Source organism: Rhinoderma darwinii, chromosome 3, assembly GCF_050947455.1.
Source record: "Rhinoderma darwinii isolate aRhiDar2 chromosome 3, aRhiDar2.hap1, whole genome shotgun sequence".
Classification (NCBI taxonomy): domain Eukaryota; kingdom Metazoa; phylum Chordata; class Amphibia; order Anura; family Rhinodermatidae; genus Rhinoderma; species Rhinoderma darwinii.
Genome location: NC_134689.1, coordinates 56,220,024 through 56,243,973, shown reverse-complemented (window position 1 = coordinate 56,243,973; position 23,950 = coordinate 56,220,024). Strand labels below are relative to the sequence as shown.

Below are 23,950 nucleotides of genomic sequence, written 5' to 3'. Positions count from 1 at the left end.
TGAAACCAAATCTCGTTTACCTCCGTGATCTCGCGAAATTTCGTATCCGTTGCTGGAATCTCACAAAAAAGATTTAGAAGTGTCAGGATTCTGAGTACACATGACGTCCAGGCTGGATGGTCATGTGTATTCATTATCAGGACACTGTAGTAATGTTAGGGCTTGTGTATGTTGCTGCACATAGTGATATATCTATATCGCTAGTGCAGTGTAAATGAATGGAGAGGAGTGCATGATGCCGATTGGTCAGCGTCATGCACTCCTCTGTACAACGCCCACTTGGTCGAAAGTAAAAGTACGCCCATTTGGGCATTAAGAAAGCTCATTAGCATAAACTTAAATCGCTCCTAACTTTGTGAAAAAAGATCGTTTTTTTTAAATAAAAAGCATTACTGTCACCTACATTACAGCGCCCATCTCCTCATGTAGGAGACAGGGCACTTATAATGTGGTGACAGAGTCTCTTTAAATGGATATCATATTAGTCTATGGTGATGGATGCCACTAAGGGTATGTTCACACACAAACTCAAAAACATCTGACAATACGGAGCTGTTTTCAAGGGAATCAGATCCTGCTTTTCAGACTGTTTTTATGCCACTTGCGATTTTCGCAGTGTTTTTTGGAGCCGTTTTCTATAGTCAATGAAAAACAGCTCCAAAAACGTCCCAAGAAGTGTCCTGCACTACTTTTTTGCGGCCGTTTTTTTACGCGGCTGTTTTTCAAAATGGCCGCGTAAAAAAACGGCACATCGGAACAGAACGCCATTTTCTGCTTCCGATTTTTTGGGCGTTTACAGCCCGAAAATAGGCCGTGTGAACATACCCTTAGGCACAGCCTACGTTTAGTGTAAACCTTGGGAGCATTTTCCCGGGGTATACGTTAAATGTAGGCGAAAGATATGGTGTGGACATAGCCTAAAACTGGCACAAGATTTACCTCACGTAATAAATAGGAATGTGGCATCAGTAAACCTCACGGACTATATGAAAACTGTGGGCACAAACGTTTAGACAAAGTGACTGTGCCATTTTCAACACCATATTTACTCAGAAAACAGTCTGAAAGTTTTTGCACGTGGTCCGGACAGTGGAAAGCTGCAGAACTTTCCATCATACTGTGATAGCTTTTACTTCAGCAGCTACAAACCCCAGGCAAGTCCGTGCGGTCACCCTCCTCATGACACAGGTGAGGCGCCCAGAACAGCGAAGGGCAGGACGGGCTCACATGACTCCCTGTGGAATGAGGCAGCCCGCACCCTGGGAGGAGACTGCAGACAGGAACTGCCCGTCTCATCCTGTTTCTTATTAACAACCCGACCTAGGTGAAGTGGAATTTGATTTGGGCTGTGGCCCCGCTTTTCCTTTATCCGTCACAGTTGTGAGACGCCGCTGCAGGTAGGTCTACTAAACCAGGAGGCGACATGTTGAGTTTAGTTGGGGTTCGCTCTCGAAGTGCGGGGACTTCCTGGGACTCGGCTCGGAGCTGTACGGATAAGTCCACGTTGGCACGTCACCCGTTTTAGCGGAGTAGTCGTGTGGTTGGAGACTTGTGATAAATGTGAGGAGGTGGCGGCAGTAACCCTATGCTTATAAAATGGCTGCTTCGGTTCGGTAATCCGGCCGCTTTGTGCTGTTCCATAAAGCTCCGTCCCCGTTATAGTGAGACTCGTGGACGTCCATCCAGTACTCCGGATAAAGTGTTGTGGCTGTCCGGACTGTGGCCCCTCCTTCCGTGCGCCATTGTGTCTGAGCAGGAATGTTCTTACCGACCACCACGCCCTGTCCTGTCAACTTTCTTACGAACTTTCCTTCTTCCCCTAGATTTGACTTCCATCCGTCAAAGGAGCCACATTGCCGGGCTCGGTCATCGTATGATAAATAGTTTTGCAACTTTGTAACATAATTTGTGTTCCATTCCTCTCCATTTTCAAGGTACTTAGGAGCTGCCAGTAAGGTTTACATTAGGGCCTGTTCACACCAGCTTGCTTTTCTGTTCATGGTTTCTGTTTGGCTTTCCGTCAGAGGAACCCGTGAACGGAAAGCCAAGCGAAAACTTCATCTTCCGTTTACATTACCATTGATTTCAATGGTAATGTTTCCGTTTGCCGTGGTTTCAGTTTCCAGTATTTTTTTCTTGGAAACAATAGTGTAGTCGACTGAGCCAATGTTTTTTCAAATATTAGGAAACTTTACGGAACGGAAACCAAGGCAAACGGAAATCAATGGTAATGCAAACGGAAGCTAGAAGGGGGTTTTCAACCGTACGTTTATCGGGCAGACAAGTGTTCATAGAACGCTCGTTGCCGATAATTGCCCTGTTTAAACGGAAACGATCAGCGGATGAACGAGCAAACGCTCAATCATCTGCTGGTCATAGCGTTTTTATAAAAAAGTGAAATAAACAGTTTACGTTGTGTAAACCGGGAGATGCGCTGCCGACATGATGACGTATGTGGATGAGCGATCGGAGTAACGACCGCTCGTCCCCATCCATAGCTCTGTGTGATCGCAACTAATGAGCGCCGATCAACGAGTTCTCATTGATCGGGCAGTGTTTAAGGGCCTTTAGTTTCCTTTTGGCTCTCCGTTCATGGGTTCCTCTGACGGAAGGCTGCAACGGAACCCATGAAAGAAAAAGCAACGCTGATGTGAACACCGTTTTAGAAAAGGAAAACTACTCTTGACTTCTTTCAATACACACAGCTGAGGGGTTGTTACATAGTACGGTCGAAAAAAGATATGTCCATCAAGTTAAACCAAGGGATGGGAGAAATGATAGGACTTTGTTTTTCCCCTATTGATCCAGAGAAACGTATATTTTTTTTTATTTTTTTTTTAAAAAACCTATTAAAAAGGAAAAATTCCCTTCTGATCCCAAGAGGCGTTCTGACTGTACCAACATTCGAACAAGTACTATATACATTGACATAGGAGCTAATATTTTTTTCGTTCTGGGAAATTAGTGAAACTTTTTTTTAACCCCTTCACAACCACCCCATGTAGACTTAACGGGCTGCAGCACTGGTCCTTGTGCATGCAGCCCATTAATCTACGTGTGCTCCTAAGGGCGGATTTACACGAACGTGATATACGTCCGTGATTTTCAGCGCGTTGCACGGACCTATATTAGTCTATGGGGCCGTGCAGACAGTCCGTGATTTCCACGCAGCGTGTGTCCGCTTCGTGAAATGCACGACATGTCCTATATTTCTGCGTGCTTTTCTGTTTACAAACATATAGAGTGTCATAATCACGCAGCCGCGCATCATATGGTGATGACACACAGAGCTGTTAAGTGCCATTTGCGCGCGCAAAACGGCTCGTTTTTTGCGTGCGCAGAACGCACACGCTCGTGTAAATCCGCCCTTAGGGTATGTTCACACGGCCTAGTTTCGACCGAAAAATCGGAAGCGGAACGCCTCCAAACCTCTGCCCATTGATTTCAATGGGAAAAACGGCGTTGTGTTCCGACGGGCCGTTTTTTCGCCGCGAGTGGCATAAAAAATGTCTGAAAATCAGCAGATGTTTTTCTCTTGAATACATCTCCGTGTTTTCAGACGTTTTTGACTCCGCGTGTGAACATACCCTCAGGGTATGTGCACACGACCACTTTTCAGACGTAAGGGAGGCGTTTTACGCCTGAAAAGACTGCTCCAATACGTCGGCAAACATCTGCCCATTGCTTGCAATGGGTCTTACGATGTTCTGTGCAGACGAACTGTCATTTTACGCGTCGCTGTCCAAATACGGTGCGTAAAATGACGGCTCGTCAAAAGAAGCGCAGGACACTTCTTGGGACGTTTTTGGAGCCGTTTTCTCATAGACGCTATTGAAAAACAGCTCCAAAAACGGCCGTGAAAAACGCGAGTTGCTCAAAAAAGTCTGAAAATCAGGAGCTGTGTTCCCTTGAAAACAGCTACTGTATTTTGAGACGTTTTTGCTCACTGTGTGTGAACATACCCTCACAGAGCACACAGACGGTACACGCAGCCCGACATCTCCCAGTACAGGCTGCTACTAGCAGCCTAAGTACTGGGGGAAAACATCGGGTCGGATCACAGCGGTGATCCAAACCGATTAACCCCTTAACTGCGGTAGTCAATAGCGACCGCCGCATTTAAGTTTTTCCAACAATATCGGCACCCCGCTACGCATTTGCGGGGGTCCGATTGTTGCTATGGCAACCGGAAGCCTATGTTAGGCTGCCGGTCTGCCATCCATGGAAGGCAATTGGGTCCTGCCAGAGGCAGGACCTAATATGCCCCCTGTCAGTGTGAAACTGACCGGTATAATACAATGCAATACATAAGTATTGCAGGGTATTATAGCAACGATCCAACAATTGATCTTCAAGTCCCTAGTGGGAATAAAAAAAAAAAAAGGTAAAAAAGTAAAATTTCAATACAATAAAATTAACCCCTTAAAGAGGATCTGTCAACACATTATAAGTGCCCTATCTCCTATATAAGAAGATGGGTGCTGTAATGTAGGTGACAGTAATGCTTTTTATTTATAAAAATGATCTATTTTAAACAACTTTATGAGCGATTTTTAGCTTTATGCTAATGAGTTTCTTAATGCCCAAGTGGGCGTGTTTTTACTTTCGACCAAGTGGGCGTTGTACAGACTATGCTATGCTCTAGGGGGAAAATCGGAAAAGCGGGGGTTTTTTGAACTTTTAATTAATTTTTTTTTACACAAAAAGAAAACTTTAACTCATTTTTACTTTTATTATTAGTCCCCCTAGGGGACTTCAACCAGCGATCGTTAGATCGCTTGCACGATATACTGCAATACTAATGTATTGCAGTATATCGTGATTCTGACAGGCACCTATTAAGCCCTGCCGGAGGCAAGGCTTAATAGGTGTACAAAGATGGCGGACCTGGGGCTGTTCATTAAGCCCCCAGGCAGCCATAGCAACCATCGCCCCCCCCCGCGATTGCGTTGCCGGGGGCGCGATGAGCTGTCGCCCCCCTCTTTCTGACTATTTAAATGCTGCGGTCGGTATTGACCGCAGCATTTTTATGAATTTAAACTAGCGGGATCGCGCTCGAGTGCGATGCCGCTAATTACTCTGAAGTGTCGGCTGTAACATACAGCCGACACCGGCATCGTATGGAGCGAGCTAATGAGTGTCTTAATGCCCAAGTGGGCGTGTTTTTACTTTCGACCAAGTGCGCGTTGTACAGAGGAGTGTATGACGCTGACCAATCAGTGACCAGTCAGCGTCATACACTTCTCCATTCGTTTGGACAGCAGCATTGCGTTCTTACTAGAACACGATGTGCAGCCACATACACAGACATTGACGTTAATAAAGTGTCCTGATAATGATTATACATTACCTCCAGCCTGGACGTCATGTGTGTTCAGAATCCTGACACTTCTGAATCTTTTCTGTGAGATTTGCAAGGTAATGTGCAGTGTGAGATTTGAAATTTTCTATATATGTATGCCATTTCAGTGTCCAATATATTGTGCCCAGCATGCGCCACCGGAGATATACACCCCATAAACTGTAATGTGGGTTCTCTTGGGTACAGCAATACCCTACATGTGGCTATTATCAGCTGCCTGGGCACACAGCAGGGCTCAGAAGGGAAAGATGAGGGGGATAAGCTGTGCGGAGTGCGTCAGGGTAGAAATCGAAGGGATGTATGATAAATTTTAAAACACTCTTTCATATAGAGCCCTGATTTTTCGGGACACGTGTCACATTGATATATTGTGTCCTCCCTTATCGCCCTCTTATAGCAGACTTTGCACCTCTTTTGACTTTTTCCCCTCTTGCCAGTTTGAGGAACTTCTCCTGGAAAGTGTTGCCCTGGTACGATGCGTGTGGCCTCTCTTCCTGAAGTACTGGGTGCCCCCTTCTATCCCTAAAGATTAGGTTCTTGATAACCACCTCTTGAAATTCCAGGAAAGTTCCCGTCTGGCCTGCACATCGACGTAGCACGTACACATTGTATAATGCCATCTGTATGATGTGCCCGGCCAGCTTCTTATACCACTCCGCATGGCGCTGTAGGGCTTCAGGACTTGATCTGTCCACCCCTCCCATGTTCCTATTGTAGTCCTGGTTTGGGGGTCTCTGTACTGGTACCTCGTACTGGTACATGGGTACTGGTGTGGCCATTTAATGTTGTCAATACAAGGACATCTCTCTTGTACTTGACACACAATATGTTGCTGCTAGAATGTGCCCTGCTCTCACCCCTTCTGAGTGTTTGCCCAAGCAGAGTCTTAGGGAGGCCTCTCAGATTTCTTCTAGCAGTGCCGCATGCCGCAGGACTTCTGGAAGCGAGGCACTTGAAGAGTGGGACGCTGGTATAAAAATTATCCAGGTAGAGGTGGTAACCCTGGTCCAGCAGTGGGTGAACTAAATACCACACAATCTTTGCATTACCTCCCAGTAAGTGGGGGGGGCATTATGGGGGTTGAATACTGGTGTCCTTCCCTTCATATATCCTAAATTTGTAGGTATACCCTGATGCACTCTCGCACAGCTTATACATCTTCATGCCATACCTCGCCCTCTTACCCGGCAGGTACTCGCGGAATTGAAGCCTCCCTTTAAAATGTATCAAGGACTAATTAATAGAAATACACTTCTCGGGGGTGTATGCTTGGGAAAACCGGGCACTGAAACGGTCTAATAGGGGTCTCCGTTTATACAAACTGTAAAAACTGGGGTCATCTCGGGGTGGGCGCTGCTCATTATCAGTATAATGTAAGAAGCGAAGTATTGCTTAAATCTTTTTTTTTTAGGTTCCAGTTCTTTTCTGAAGTTACTTTGAGGGGCCCATATATTAGAAACCCCTATCAAACACCCCATTTTAGAAACTAGACCCCTCAAAGTATTCACAACAGCATTTAGAAAGTTTATTAACCCTTTAGGTGTTTCACAGGAATTTAGACCTATTTCTTTATTTATTTTTTTGTCAGAAAATCCTTTTTATTCCATTTTTTTCTGTAAAACAGAAGGCTTTACCAGAGAAACGCAACTCAATACTTATTGCCCAGGTTCTTCAGTTTTGAGAAATATCCCACATGTGGCCCTAGGTGTGATAATGGACTGAAACACCGGCCTCCGAATCAAAGGAGCACCTAGTGGATTATGAGGCCTCCTTTTTATTAGGCACCATGTCCGGTTTGAAGAGGTCTTGTGGTGCCAAAAGAGTGGAAACTAGACTCCTTTAGGAATTCATTGCAATTTTCATGGGGTGCATGCAAAGTTTTGATCAGTTTTTATTAAATTTTTTTAACATTCTTTTATTTATTTCAACATTTTATATTTGAGTAGGCAAAACAGCAAAATAGCAAACATACACAGCCAGCGAAAAAAGTACAAACAAAAGAAAACAAAATAGTTATGCAGACATATTTCCAATGCACAGTGTACAGCAGTCCTCTGACCCAGCAGAGTAAGGCTATGTTCACACGGGGTATTTTGCAGGAGGAATATCTGCCTCAAAATTCCGTTTGGAAGTTTAAGGCAGATATTCCTCTCCTTGCATGCCGATTTTCGTGGAGTTTTTCGCGCCGTTTTTCGTCCCGCGGCCATTGAGCGCCGCGGGCATAAAACAGCGCGAAATACGCTTTCTCTGCCTCCCATTGAAGTCCATGGGAGGTCAGAGGCGGAAGCGCCCGAAGATAGGGCAAGTCGCTTCTTTTTCCCGCGAGGCAGTTTTACTGCTCGCGGGAAAAAGACGCAGACGCCTCCCATTGAAATCAATGGGAGGCATTTTCGGGCCGTTTTTGCCGAGTTTTGCAACGCTGTTTTCGCGTCAAAAAACTCTGCAAAATACCCCGTGTGAACATAGCCTAAGGAAATACATTACAGCAGGAAAATAAAAGTATACCAAATATATACATACTAAAGCACAATACATTGCAATAAGAGAAATGCAAACGAGGAAGTGAGCACCACGGGGACCAGAACCACCCATAATCTCAGCTCTGTAATAAACGCACCTTCACAGAGAGAGGAAAAAATAAAATAGAAATTAAACCAAAACCCAGATAACTCCAGCCACTACTATCTCCTCACCCACCCCCCTCCCCGGACAGGCTTCCCCTCTAGTACCATCAAAAAGGCCCCCCCAGGTCAGAACCTAAGCATCTGATAAGTATTCATCCGATTCACAAAACTCTTTCCACTCCTTCCACACTAAGCCCACCCACCTAGAAGACCCATCCTGCGGCTGCACAGCCTCCTCCATTCTGTGTAGATGTAATATTTCCTGGAACCATTCCGTAATCGTGGGAGCACGAACTGTCTTCCAAAGCCTCGGTATAACCGTTCGCGCCGCAATCAAAAGGAAGCTAACCAGAGTTTTCATATATGTTTGAAGAGAACCAGGGAGCATGGAAAGAAGCAACACCTCTGGAGAATTAGGGAACACCTAACACGTAATTGTACGAATCAGGTCCACTACTCTAGTCCAAAAGGCGTGGATTAAGGAACACCTCCACCATATATGCAACATCGTACCACCTGTTGCTGCAACGCCAACATTCATCTGGCACTGTCGGATAAAAGGAATGCAGCAACGCCGGAACCCTATCCCACCGGGATAAGATCTTATAATTAGTCTCCTGAGCTTTACAAGAAATAGAAAATTTATGACACAGGACGAAAGCTTTCGACCAGTCAGCCACTGACGGGGTAGAGGCCAGGTCCCTCTACCACCCCTTCACAAAAGATGGAAGAACCTCCGAACTCAAGTCTTGCAAAAGATTATAAATGAGAGATATCGTCTTCACCGGTGCTATAGCAGCAGTACACAAACACTCCAGGGGAGTGAGGTCCCTATGCAGACGCAGCTTCGTCTTATTACTGTTGTGAAAATGTTGCAACCTAAGAAAGTCCCAGCGCCTAACTGTAAATTTGTCCGACTCTGGCACAAGACTATCAAAAGACTTAGGCCCCATGCACACGATAGCAAAAAACCGCTGACTGACAGCCGCATTTTCGGGCCGTGCTCCCATACAAAGTATGGGAGCACGGCCCGCAAAATGCGAAAGAACGGACATTTTCCATAATTCCCGAAACATTTCCACGGCACTGACACCCTTCCGTAGTGCTACGGAAAGGTGTCAGTGTTCAATGAAAGTGAATGGCTCCGTTTTTGCGGACCGCAGTTGCGGTCCGCAAAAACGGAGGTTTTTTGCTGTCGTGTGCATGGGGCCTTAAGGCCCAGAAGCATCAACAAAACCTGATGGAAGATTAATGGAGAAGGTCTAAAAGAGTAGGACAAAAAATTGTGACTTAAAGAGGCTCTGTCACCAGATTATCAAATCCCTATCTCCTATTGAATATGATCGGCACTGCAATGTAGATAACAGCAAAGTTTTTTTATTTTTTGAAAAACGATCATTTTTGCCCAAGTTATGACGTCACCCACAGGTCCTTCAACATTGTCGTCGGACAAAGAAGATACATCGGCTCCAGGCGTCCAAAAGGTTAATATGCTTGTCTCTAGGGAGTTTGCTATGCTTACCTGCACATACTCTGCACTTTCCCCTAAGACGCCTGGAGCTGATGTGTCTTCTCTCTTCCGACGCCAAGGTTGAAGGACCTGTGGGTGACGTCATTATTCCTAGCCAGCTTCTTTCACTGCAGACACACAGCGATCGCTATTGAACAGGGCTTTTAAGGGATTAATCCACGGGGACACAGCGATTGGTGCTCGCGATAGGAGCTGCGGCAAATGCTGTACGAGACAGCAGCTGTCACAGCTCTTGCATGTGACGGGAAGATGGCCGAAATGGCCGTTACTCCCGTGACGTACTATTAGGTCATGGAGCGCGAACGATACAGTTACCATGACCTAATAGTACGTCTAGGAGCAGGAAGGGTTTAAAAATCGCCCTTTTCCCTTTATAAAGTCCTTTATTATTAGAAAAAAAGTAAACTATGCATAAATGGTATCGCCGCGTCCGTAACGGCCTGAACTATAATAATAAAATGTAATTTATCCTGCACGGTAACCGCCATAAAAAAAATAATTAAACAACGATACCAGAATCGCTATTTTTAGTCACTTCAGCTCCCAAAGAAATTGAATAAATAGGGATCAAAGAGTTGCATGTACTCAAAAATGGTACCAATAAAAACTACAGTTTTGTTCCGAAAAAAATAAGCCCTCACACAACTTTCTTTTTTTTTTCTTTATAAATTCACACACAACTTTCTTGATGGAAAAATAAAAAAGTTGTGGCTCTTAGAATATGGCGACACAAAAAGTAAATATATTTTTTAAAACCGTGATTTTATCGAGCAAACACTGTAAAACATAAAAAACCTATATACATATGGTATCGCCGTAATCGCATCGACCCACAGAATAAATTAAATATGTAACTTATAATGCACGGTGAGCGGCGTAAAAAAAAGAATAAAAAACAATAGAAGTTTTCACGGCCTAAATTCAGCAAAAAACCTATGGGATCAAAATGCTCACTATACCCCTAGATTATTTTTAGGGCTGTAGTTTCCCAAATGGGGTCAACTTCTGGGGGATGTCCACTGATTTGGTCCCGCATGGGCTTTGCAAATGCGATATGACACCCGAAAACCAATCCAGCAAACTTGAATTCCAAAAGCCAAATGGTGCTCCTTCCCTTCTGAGCCCAGCCATGTGTCCAAACAGCCGTTTATTACCACATATAGGGTATTACCGTAATAGCTTTACAAATGTTTCGGTGCTTTTTCTTCTTTATTCCTTGTAAAAATTGATCATTTCTAAGTTTTATTGGAAAATATTTTGATTTTCATTTTTACGGACAAAATTACACTAAATTTAGATGCATTAAAATGCTCTATACCCCTTGATAAATTCCTTGAGGGGTGTAGTTTACCAAATGGTGTCTTTTTGGGGGTGTTTCCACTGTTTTGGCCCCACAAGACCTCTTCAAACCTGACATGGTGCCTAAAATATATTCTAATAAAAAGGAGGCCCCAAAATCCACTAGGTGCTCCTTTGCTAGTGTGGCTTGTGTTTCAGTCCATTAGCACAGTAGAGCCACATGTGGGATATTTCTAAAAACTGCAGAATCTGGGCAATAAATATTGAGTTGCGTTTCTCTGGTAAAACCTTTTGTGTTAGGGCTTATTCAGACGAACGTATAATACATCCGTCGCACGGACCTATGTTAATGAATGGGGCCATTCAGACTGTCCGTGAATTTCACGCAGCGTGTGTGCGCTGCGTGAAACTCATGACATGTCCTATATTTGCCAGTTTTTCGTGCATCACGCACCCATTGAAGTGAAAACAGCATGTGAAAACTGCGCACGGCATACGGACGCACTTCCGTGTGCCGCGCGTGATGCGTGCTACAGTAGTCAAAACTATGAATGAAAACAGAAAAGCACCACGTGCTTTTCTGCTTGTAAACAGAAAACCAGAGTGTCGTCATGATGCCGGCGGTGCGAAAATCACGCTGATGACACATGGACCTTTTGCAAAATAGACACGCTCGTGTGAATCCGGCCTTAGGGCATGTTCACACAGCCTATTTTCGGCCGTTTTACGGGCCGTAAACGCCCGAAAAACGGCCAAAAAATTGGAAGCAGAAAGCCTCCAAACATCTGCACATTGATTAAAATGGAAAAACGGCGTTCTGTTCCGACGGGCCGTTTGTTTACGCGGGCGTTTTGAAAAACGGCCACGTAAAAAACGGCAGCCGTTAATTACTAATTACTCTGAAGTGTCGGCTGTAACATACAGCCGACACCGGCATCGTATGGAGCGAGCTAATGAGTGTCTTAATGCCCAAGTGGGCGTGTTTTTACTTTCGACCAAGTGCGCGTTGTACAGAGGAGTGTATGACGCTGACCAATCAGTGACCAGTCAGCGTCATACACTTCTCCATTCGTTTGGACAGCAGCATTGCGTTCTTACTAGAACACGATGTGCAGCCACATACACAGACATTGACGTTAATAAAGTGTCCTGATAATGATTATACATTACCTCCAGCCTGGACGTCATGTGTGTTCAGAATCCTGACACTTCTGAATCTTTTCTGTGAGATTTGCAAGGTAATGTGCAGTGTGAGATTTGAAATTTTCTATATATGTATGCCATTTCAGTGTCCAATATATTGTGCCCAGCATGCGCCACCGGAGATATACACCCCATAAACTGTAATGTGGGTTCTCTTGGGTACAGCAATACCCTACATGTGGCTATTATCAGCTGCCTGGGCACACAGCAGGGCTCAGAAGGGAAAGATGAGGGGGATAAGCTGTGCGGAGTGCGTCAGGGTAGAAATCGAAGGGATGTATGATAAATTTTAAAACACTCTTTCATATAGAGCCCTGATTTTTCGGGACACGTGTCACATTGATATATTGTGTCCTCCCTTATCGCCCTCTTATAGCAGACTTTGCACCTCTTTTGACTTTTTCCCCTCTTGCCAGTTTGAGGAACTTCTCCTGGAAAGTGTTGCCCTGGTACGATGCGTGTGGCCTCTCTTCCTGAAGTACTGGGTGCCCCCTTCTATCCCTAAAGATTAGGTTCTTGATAACCACCTCTTGAAATTCCAGGAAAGTTCCCGTCTGGCCTGCACATCGACGTAGCACGTACACATTGTATAATGCCATCTGTATGATGTGCCCGGCCAGCTTCTTATACCACTCCGCATGGCGCTGTAGGGCTTCAGGACTTGATCTGTCCACCCCTCCCATGTTCCTATTGTAGTCCTGGTTTGGGGGTCTCTGTACTGGTACCTCGTACTGGTACATGGGTACTGGTGTGGCCATTTAATGTTGTCAATACAAGGACATCTCTCTTGTACTTGACACACAATATGTTGCTGCTAGAATGTGCCCTGCTCTCACCCCTTCTGAGTGTTTGCCCAAGCAGAGTCTTAGGGAGGCCTCTCAGATTTCTTCTAGCAGTGCCGCATGCCGCAGGACTTCTGGAAGCGAGGCACTTGAAGAGTGGGACGCTGGTATAAAAATTATCCAGGTAGAGGTGGTAACCCTGGTCCAGCAGTGGGTGAACTAAATACCACACAATCTTTGCATTACCTCCCAGTAAGTGGGGGGGGCATTATGGGGGTTGAATACTGGTGTCCTTCCCTTCATATATCCTAAATTTGTAGGTATACCCTGATGCACTCTCGCACAGCTTATACATCTTCATGCCATACCTCGCCCTCTTACCCGGCAGGTACTCGCGGAATTGAAGCCTCCCTTTAAAATGTATCAAGGACTAATTAATAGAAATACACTTCTCGGGGGTGTATGCTTGGGAAAACCGGGCACTGAAACGGTCTAATAGGGGTCTCCGTTTATACAAACTGTAAAAACTGGGGTCATCTCGGGGTGGGCGCTGCTCATTATCAGTATAATGTAAGAAGCGAAGTATTGCTTAAATCTTTTTTTTTTAGGTTCCAGTTCTTTTCTGAAGTTACTTTGAGGGGCCCATATATTAGAAACCCCTATCAAACACCCCATTTTAGAAACTAGACCCCTCAAAGTATTCACAACAGCATTTAGAAAGTTTATTAACCCTTTAGGTGTTTCACAGGAATTTAGACCTATTTCTTTATTTATTTTTTTGTCAGAAAATCCTTTTTATTCCATTTTTTTCTGTAAAACAGAAGGCTTTACCAGAGAAACGCAACTCAATACTTATTGCCCAGGTTCTTCAGTTTTGAGAAATATCCCACATGTGGCCCTAGGTGTGATAATGGACTGAAACACCGGCCTCCGAATCAAAGGAGCACCTAGTGGATTATGAGGCCTCCTTTTTATTAGGCACCATGTCCGGTTTGAAGAGGTCTTGTGGTGCCAAAAGAGTGGAAACTAGACTCCTTTAGGAATTCATTGCAATTTTCATGGGGTGCATGCAAAGTTTTGATCAGTTTTTATTAAATTTTTTTAACATTCTTTTATTTATTTCAACATTTTATATTTGAGTAGGCAAAACAGCAAAATAGCAAACATACACAGCCAGCGAAAAAAGTACAAACAAAAGAAAACAAAATAGTTATGCAGACATATTTCCAATGCACAGTGTACAGCAGTCCTCTGACCCAGCAGAGTAAGGCTATGTTCACACGGGGTATTTTGCAGGAGGAATATCTGCCTCAAAATTCCGTTTGGAAGTTTAAGGCAGATATTCCTCTCCTTGCATGCCGATTTTCGTGGAGTTTTTCGCGCCGTTTTTCGTCCCGCGGCCATTGAGCGCCGCGGGCATAAAACAGCGCGAAATACGCTTTCTCTGCCTCCCATTGAAGTCCATGGGAGGTCAGAGGCGGAAGCGCCCGAAGATAGGGCAAGTCGCTTCTTTTTCCCGCGAGGCAGTTTTACTGCTCGCGGGAAAAAGACGCAGACGCCTCCCATTGAAATCAATGGGAGGCATTTTCGGGCCGTTTTTGCCGAGTTTTGCAACGCTGTTTTCGCGTCAAAAAACTCTGCAAAATACCCCGTGTGAACATAGCCTAAGGAAATACATTACAGCAGGAAAATAAAAGTATACCAAATATATACATACTAAAGCACAATACATTGCAATAAGAGAAATGCAAACGAGGAAGTGAGCACCACGGGGACCAGAACCACCCATAATCTCAGCTCTGTAATAAACGCACCTTCACAGAGAGAGGAAAAAATAAAATAGAAATTAAACCAAAACCCAGATAACTCCAGCCACTACTATCTCCTCACCCACCCCCCTCCCCGGACAGGCTTCCCCTCTAGTACCATCAAAAAGGCCCCCCCAGGTCAGAACCTAAGCATCTGATAAGTATTCATCCGATTCACAAAACTCTTTCCACTCCTTCCACACTAAGCCCACCCACCTAGAAGACCCATCCTGCGGCTGCACAGCCTCCTCCATTCTGTGTAGATGTAATATTTCCTGGAACCATTCCGTAATCGTGGGAGCACGAACTGTCTTCCAAAGCCTCGGTATAACCGTTCGCGCCGCAATCAAAAGGAAGCTAACCAGAGTTTTCATATATGTTTGAAGAGAACCAGGGAGCATGGAAAGAAGCAACACCTCTGGAGAATTAGGGAACACCTAACACGTAATTGTACGAATCAGGTCCACTACTCTAGTCCAAAAGGCGTGGATTAAGGAACACCTCCACCATATATGCAACATCGTACCACCTGTTGCTGCAACGCCAACATTCATCTGGCACTGTCGGATAAAAGGAATGCAGCAACGCCGGAACCCTATCCCACCGGGATAAGATCTTATAATTAGTCTCCTGAGCTTTACAAGAAATAGAAAATTTATGACACAGGACGAAAGCTTTCGACCAGTCAGCCACTGACGGGGTAGAGGCCAGGTCCCTCTACCACCCCTTCACAAAAGATGGAAGAACCTCCGAACTCAAGTCTTGCAAAAGATTATAAATGAGAGATATCGTCTTCACCGGTGCTATAGCAGCAGTACACAAACACTCCAGGGGAGTGAGGTCCCTATGCAGACGCAGCTTCGTCTTATTACTGTTGTGAAAATGTTGCAACCTAAGAAAGTCCCAGCGCCTAACTGTAAATTTGTCCGACTCTGGCACAAGACTATCAAAAGACTTAGGCCCCATGCACACGATAGCAAAAAACCGCTGACTGACAGCCGCATTTTCGGGCCGTGCTCCCATACAAAGTATGGGAGCACGGCCCGCAAAATGCGAAAGAACGGACATTTTCCATAATTCCCGAAACATTTCCACGGCACTGACACCCTTCCGTAGTGCTACGGAAAGGTGTCAGTGTTCAATGAAAGTGAATGGCTCCGTTTTTGCGGACCGCAGTTGCGGTCCGCAAAAACGGAGGTTTTTTGCTGTCGTGTGCATGGGGCCTTAAGGCCCAGAAGCATCAACAAAACCTGATGGAAGATTAATGGAGAAGGTCTAAAAGAGTAGGACAAAAAATTGTGACTTAAAGAGGCTCTGTCACCAGATTATCAAATCCCTATCTCCTATTGAATATGATCGGCACTGCAATGTAGATAACAGCAAAGTTTTTTTATTTTTTGAAAAACGATCATTTTTGCCCAAGTTATGACGTCACCCACAGGTCCTTCAACATTGTCGTCGGACAAAGAAGATACATCGGCTCCAGGCGTCCAAAAGGTTAATATGCTTGTCTCTAGGGAGTTTGCTATGCTTACCTGCACATACTCTGCACTTTCCCCTAAGACGCCTGGAGCTGATGTGTCTTCTCTCTTCCGACGCCAAGGTTGAAGGACCTGTGGGTGACGTCATTATTCCTAGCCAGCTTCTTTCACTGCAGACACACAGCGATCGCTATTGAACAGGGCTTTTAAGGGATTAATCCACGGGGACACAGCGATTGGTGCTCGCGATAGGAGCTGCGGCAAATGCTGTACGAGACAGCAGCTGTCACAGCTCTTGCATGTGACGGGAAGATGGCCGAAATGGCCGTTACTCCCGTGACGTACTATTAGGTCATGGAGCGCGAACGATACAGTTACCATGACCTAATAGTACGTCTAGGAGCAGGAAGGGTTTAAAAATCGCCCTTTTCCCTTTATAAAGTCCTTTATTATTAGAAAAAAAGTAAACTATGCATAAATGGTATCGCCGCGTCCGTAACGGCCTGAACTATAATAATAAAATGTAATTTATCCTGCACGGTAACCGCCATAAAAAAAATAATTAAACAACGATACCAGAATCGCTATTTTTAGTCACTTCAGCTCCCAAAGAAATTGAATAAATAGGGATCAAAGAGTTGCATGTACTCAAAAATGGTACCAATAAAAACTACAGTTTTGTTCCGAAAAAAATAAGCCCTCACACAACTTTCTTTTTTTTTTCTTTATAAATTCACACACAACTTTCTTGATGGAAAAATAAAAAAGTTGTGGCTCTTAGAATATGGCGACACAAAAAGTAAATATATTTTTTAAAACCGTGATTTTATCGAGCAAACACTGTAAAACATAAAAAACCTATATACATATGGTATCGCCGTAATCGCATCGACCCACAGAATAAATTAAATATGTAACTTATAATGCACGGTGAGCGGCGTAAAAAAAAGAATAAAAAACAATAGAAGTTTTCACGGCCTAAATTCAGCAAAAAACCTATGGGATCAAAATGCTCACTATACCCCTAGATTATTTTTAGGGCTGTAGTTTCCCAAATGGGGTCAACTTCTGGGGGATGTCCACTGATTTGGTCCCGCATGGGCTTTGCAAATGCGATATGACACCCGAAAACCAATCCAGCAAACTTGAATTCCAAAAGCCAAATGGTGCTCCTTCCCTTCTGAGCCCAGCCATGTGTCCAAACAGCCGTTTATTACCACATATAGGGTATTACCGTAATAGCTTTACAAATGTTTCGGTGCTTTTTCTTCTTTATTCCTTGTAAAAATTGATCATTTCTAAGTTTTATTGGAAAATATTTTGATTTTCATTTTTACGGACAAAATTACACTAAATTTAGATGCATTAAAATGCTCTATACCCCTTGATAAATTCCTTGAGGGGTGTAGTTTACCAAATGGTGTCTTTTTGGGGGTGTTTCCACTGTTTTGGCCCCACAAGACCTCTTCAAACCTGACATGGTGCCTAAAATATATTCTAATAAAAAGGAGGCCCCAAAATCCACTAGGTGCTCCTTTGCTAGTGTGGCTTGTGTTTCAGTCCATTAGCACAGTAGAGCCACATGTGGGATATTTCTAAAAACTGCAGAATCTGGGCAATAAATATTGAGTTGCGTTTCTCTGGTAAAACCTTTTGTGTTAGGGCTTATTCAGACGAACGTATAATACATCCGTCGCACGGACCTATGTTAATGAATGGGGCCATTCAGACTGTCCGTGAATTTCACGCAGCGTGTGTGCGCTGCGTGAAACTCATGACATGTCCTATATTTGCCAGTTTTTCGTGCATCACGCACCCATTGAAGTGAAAACAGCATGTGAAAACTGCGCACGGCATACGGACGCACTTCCGTGTGCCGCGCGTGATGCGTGCTACAGTAGTCAAAACTATGAATGAAAACAGAAAAGCACCACGTGCTTTTCTGCTTGTAAACAGAAAACCAGAGTGTCGTCATGATGCCGGCGGTGCGAAAATCACGCTGATGACACATGGACCTTTTGCAAAATAGACACGCTCGTGTGAATCCGGCCTTAGGGCATGTTCACACAGCCTATTTTCGGCCGTTTTACGGGCCGTAAACGCCCGAAAAACGGCCAAAAAATTGGAAGCAGAAAGCCTCCAAACATCTGCACATTGATTAAAATGGAAAAACGGCGTTCTGTTCCGACGGGCCGTTTGTTTACGCGGGCGTTTTGAAAAACGGCCACGTAAAAAACGGCAGCGAAAAAGAAGTGCAGGTCACTTCTTGGGACGTTTTTGGAGCCGTTTTTCATTGACCATAGAAAACCGCTCCAAAAACGGCCTAAAAATACGTCGTGAAAATCGCGTGTGGCTTAAAAAGGTCTGAAAATCAGGAGCGGGTTTCCCTTGAAAACCGCTCTGTATTTTCAGACGTTTTTGACTCAAGCGTGTGAACATACAGAAATTTTTTTATTTAAAATTGATTTTCTGACAAAAAAAAAAGAAATGTGTAAATTTCCCCTCTACTTTGCTTTAATTCCTGTGAAACACCTAAAGGGTTAAGAAACTTTCTAAATGCTGTTTTGAAAACTTTTAAGGGTGCAGTTTTTAAAATTGGGTGACTTATTGGGGGTTTCTAATATATAAGGCCCTCAAAGCCACTTCAGAAGTGAACTGGTACCTATAAAAATAGGTTTGGAAATTTTCTTTAAAATGTGAGAAATTGCTGCTAAAGTTCTAAGCCTTGTAACATCCTAGTAAAAAAGGATGTTCAAAAAATGATGCAAACATAAAGTAGATATATTGGAAATGTTAATTAGTAGCTATTTTGTGTGGTATTGCTATCTGTTTTACAAGCAGATACAAATTTAGAAAAATGCTAATTTTTGCAAATTCTCTATAAATTTTGGTGTTTTTCACAAACAAATACTGAACTTATTGGCGGCACACAGTGTAGGAGGTTTGAAGATTCAAACCCCTCCTTCTCCTGGCACTAGCCAGAATAAGGGAGGGGGGATTGTGTGAGGACACTAGAGAGAGTGTGTCTACCCCAAATTTGCAGCATAAAGCAATGAGGTTGGTTTACCATATTGACCATGCTGCAATTTTGGGAACTACTCCCTCTAGTGGCCAGCACATGGAAATGTTATAAATTAGAATCTAATTTATATTTCCTGACTTGTTAAAAAAAATTAAAACAATGTGTAATCACTTAAATAATAGTTTATCTAAAAAAAAAAAAAAAATCTAGCGACACATTCCCTTTAAGACTGGCGTTTTATACACAAACTCGCTTCACTTCTCTGCTCTTCTTTTCCACTCCACTCTGAGGCTTGCAAATGACGACCGAGAGTGCACACATTGTGGCAGTTTTATTAATACTTTCTTAAGTTTAGACAGCTTAGAATTGGACTAAATGCGCCAAATTTATCACAGTGGCTAATGACAGAAGATATATTTGACACATTTTTAGACACTGCTGAGCCACAGTGCTGTCTTTACTATGTTTTCTCATACATTTCTCAAGCATGTAATGCATATTCAACTATAAGTTCATAACGCAGCCTCCATAATGTGCTGCGTGAGGGTACTATTTCAAATACATCTGGAGCATATGTGAGCCTAACTAATGCCAACAACTTTTTTTTGGGTATTTAGATATGACTCTGAATGCGGGGAATATTAATTTTAAATGGGACCCAAAAAGTTTGGAAATTCGAACCCTTGCAGTTGAGCGACTTCTGGAGCCACTGGTTACGCAGGTATGTAAGACTGATCTATAAAATATACTTCTGCCTTTGTCAACAGTTAAAATTGTATTGACATCAGTGAGACCGTTCAAGAAATTAATTCCTATACCTTTTCCCCCTGTATTTTTAAAGGGTAACTACATTTAGAATACTTCTGACATGTCATAGTGACATGTCAGAAGTTTTGATCGGTGGGGGTCTGAGCACTGAGACCCCCTTCGATCGCTAAAACGAAGCAGCAGACGTGCTCGGGTGAGCGCTGAGCCGCTTGGTTTCTGATGGGCTTTTCTTGTACACCAATTGCTCGACTTGCCGAGAAAAGCTGATCAGACACAAAGCGGCTCAGCGCTCACCCGAGCGCTTCTGCCTCTTTGTTTTAGTGATCGGTAAGTGCTCAGACACCCACTGATCAAAACTTCTGACATCTTACTATGTTACTAGTTTTTCGAACGTTAAGTTACCCTTTAAGAATGTGTGGAATCATAATATTGAAAAAACTATTAAAGAGACAGTACAAATGTTAGCTTTGCTAAACCACTTGCAAACCGCCCATGGACTATAAATGTCCGGGTGGTCCACAATTAACTCTGCAGGGACGTTCCAGAACGCCCTGCAGATGTGCACTCTTTGCCATTCTGAACCGGCATTTAGCTCTGTGATACAGCTGTCTGTAGACATCTAACATCATGGGGCTTTGCCCAGAGACCAATCGGCATGGTCTCTCGGCATGTGATCATTGTGACAACATGTCACAATAGTTTCCCTGTCACAATGCTTTCCCCGTCTGTGGCGCCCGCCCCCCACCCCCAGCTGTAATTTATCCCTCCCCTGGCAGGGAAAACATTATGTAATAAACGCTTTTTAATTTATTTCTTTTTTATCTATGAATTTATCTCGTTCATAATAAAATTATTCTAATAATCATCTATCTAAATGCAGATTTTTTTTTTGTCACGTAAATGATTATATCTATCATCAAAATATGGCGACAGTACTCCTCGAACACTAATGCCACCTAACAATAAATATGCATTGCTGCTAAATCTACTTACAATAGTGAGGTTCTTAGCGCACATTTTGATCAAATTGTGTCTGCCCACTTGCCATGACAAGACGACCTCTCTGAGGTGGGTCCATAAGAGAAATTATAATCATCATTTATATAAATGCAGGTTTTTTTTGTGTTTATAGAAATGAAGATTATTATTATTATTATTTCTATCTCCTATATATTGATACGTAGTATAGTTTTAGGCTGGGGTACACGGCGACTTTGGCCGCGACACAGGTTGCACGGCCAAAGATTACTATGTTCCGTAGCCTACATGGCAAATAATGAAAGTAAATGTAGTCACGGTAATTTTACTTGCGATGTAGGCTACTGGACAAAGCGATTTTTGGCCATGGGACCTGTGTTGTGGCCTAAGTCGTCGTGTAGCCCCAGCCTAGAACTATACTGTACATCAATATATAGGAGATGATTATAATATCTCTATATATCTAAGTTGCAATATTTGTAATTTTTTTTTTGTGTTTTACAAATAAAGATTATTAATATTTCTATCTACCTATCATTTTATCTATATCTTTCATATCATATATATTGATGTATTGTACATTTTTAGGCTTGGGCTACATGGCGACACTGGCTGCATGCACAAAGTTCGCTTTGGAACCAGCTTTGGAAAAGTTGGTCTCTAAAAGCCAGTTTGCGCATCAATCATTGTCCGCTCCGCCATGCGCCCAAGCGTGTACGAAATGCACATACATAATTGGTATACATATATATGTATTCAGGTATGTTTGCCCAGGGGCATGCACCAGATGTCAGAAAAGCTCATCTGAATTCACATATTTGGAAAAAAAATGCCAGTTTTAATTTTTTCCATCGACTTTGTCAGTAAATTGTCTGGAAGAAAATAGAGGGCTAAAATCTATTATGTAACTAAACGAATACCTTGGTGGGTCTTATTTCCTAAAAAGAGTCATTTTGGGGGTGTTGACAGTGTTTTGACCCTTCACAACATCTGCAATAGTCGTATGGCGTCAGCAAGCCATCTTTGGAAATTTTGCTCACAGTCAGTGTGCGCACCCTTCGTTGTAAGCTCTACCTAGCGCCCAGCGTGTAAGAAATGCGCAGATATTTGGTATCGCTGAAGTCGGCAGAAGTTGCCAAATATGTATTCAGGTGTGTTTACCCAGTGGCATGCACCAGATGCAAAAAAACATCATCTAAAATCACATATTAATGTTTTGAAAAAAATTATTTCCCTTTTTACCTTTTATTTTTTTAATTTTTTTTAAAAGTTAAATATATAATTTTTTTTTTTACACAATATGGAAGCCCAACATGTACTGAGAAAAACCAAGACCAAATACATGTAGGTTGGAAGAGTAATAGAAGAACAAATTGGCACATTGCTAAAAGTTGAAAATGGGCTTGGTCAGGAAGGGGGTTAAAGCCTCTGGTCAGGAAGTGGTTAAAAGCTATATAAACCTTTTAAAGACTATTATTATTTTAGTGTTTAATGCAACTTTGTTATTGGTTTCTATGTATCCTGGATATTACTTGATGTCATCGTTAACAGGTGGATCTTGCGTGTCAGAGACACGCAGGACCCGCTGTCGCCTGAATCCTTGACGGATTCGGGTTTTAGCGCAAGATACAACTTCTTTGTATCCAGGATACATAGAAGCTGTATCTCAGAAAGTAAAACATTTTTTTTCACAATAAAAACCAATAACAAAGTTGCAATAAAATACGCTTTTGTTTTAGTAAAAAAAAATAAATGTCTTCAAAGGTTTAGGGCTCATTCAGATGAACGTGAATAATGTCCGTGTGCTGCGCATGGAAGTCAGACGCAGCACACGGACCCATTGATTTAATTTCATGCAGGAGTTCTCACGCAGCGAGAGACGGTTGCGTGAAACTCACTGCATGTCCTATATTGGTTCGTTATCACGCACCAACGCGCCCATTGAAGTGCGATACGTGATTTGCACATCAATTTAATTGAAGATAATAAAAAAAGATTGCTTTTCGAGTGCGTGAATAACGCTTGCCACTTGCAAAGCACACTGATGCATAACGGACCAGATTGAATCTGCAGAGCTAGCAGGTTTGCCGCTCCCCAGCGGCATTTAGCTTTGTGATGCAGCTGTCTCTAAACAGCTGTATCACGGAGTTGTAACCAGAGTCCTCTCGTCGTGGTCTCTGGTCATGTGATCGTTGTGACAACCTGTTGCAACATTCACATTGCTCCTAACAGCGGCGCTTACACGCCTACTGTGAGGAGCTCTGTGATAAAGCTGTCTAGAGACCGCTGTATCACGGATATCTGTATCTTTGGTCGTCCGGACAAAGATCGCTGTGTACTGTAGCCTACATTGCAAGTGGTTGTGTCGCAACACGCAAGTTGGTGCCACGTGACCATTGCAAGAACTCCAAACTGTCGTGTCGCAGTTACTTGCAGGTCACAACTCGACCACATTGACTTCCATTACTTGCGGTTTAGGCTCTGGGACATCGTGATCTTTGGCTGTGCGACCAAAGTAACCATGTAGTTCCAACCTTAGGCCGGGTTACCACGTAGCTTAAACGTTGCAGAATTTTCGCAACGGAATTCTGTGCGAAAATTCCTCAGCATTTACCGTAGCAGCAAAGTGGATGAGATTTAGAAAATCTCAAGCCCACTCTGCGGGAAAAAAACGCAGCGTAAACGTTAATAAATTGACCTGCGGAATTTAATTCTGCAGCATGTCAATTTATGCTGCGTTTATGTTGATTTTCTGTTGCCTGTTTTTCCCTTTTGAATTCAATGGGGATGCAAAATTCAAAGCGATTACGCCACAAAAATCGCAATTCCGTAAAAAAAAAATCATACTTTCCAAAACGCTCTTTCTTCCTGCAGTCCGGCCTCCTGGGATGACGTTTCATCCCATGTGAACGCTTCAGCCAATCACCTGCTGCAACGTCATCGTAGGAGGCCGGACTATGCGCAGAGAAGAGGAAGGGGGTAAGTATCGGCTTTTTTTTTTTTTTTTTAATCCATGCTGTCCGCAGCGGAAATTCCATCCAAAAAAAACGCACCAATGTGGTGCGATTTTTCGGACGGAAGGTGCTGCTGGT

The 23,950-nt window shown here is 43.4% G+C and overlaps 1 protein-coding gene across 1 annotated transcript in view; it reads left to right on the top strand.

Annotated features, from left to right (window-relative positions):
* Positions 1-1,128: 1,128 nt before the first annotated feature.
* The window catches only part of LOC142748943 (catenin alpha-1), a 148,036-nt gene continuing 125,214 nt past the window's right edge, over positions 1,129-23,950 (top strand). Inside the window, exons 1-2 of the mRNA XM_075856366.1 lie at positions 1,129-1,397; positions 19,730-19,833. Coding sequence (XP_075712481.1) covers positions 19,732-19,833 — 102 coding nt within the window. The 5' untranslated portion in view covers positions 1,129-1,397; positions 19,730-19,731. The remainder of the gene's footprint in view (positions 1,398-19,729; positions 19,834-23,950) is intronic.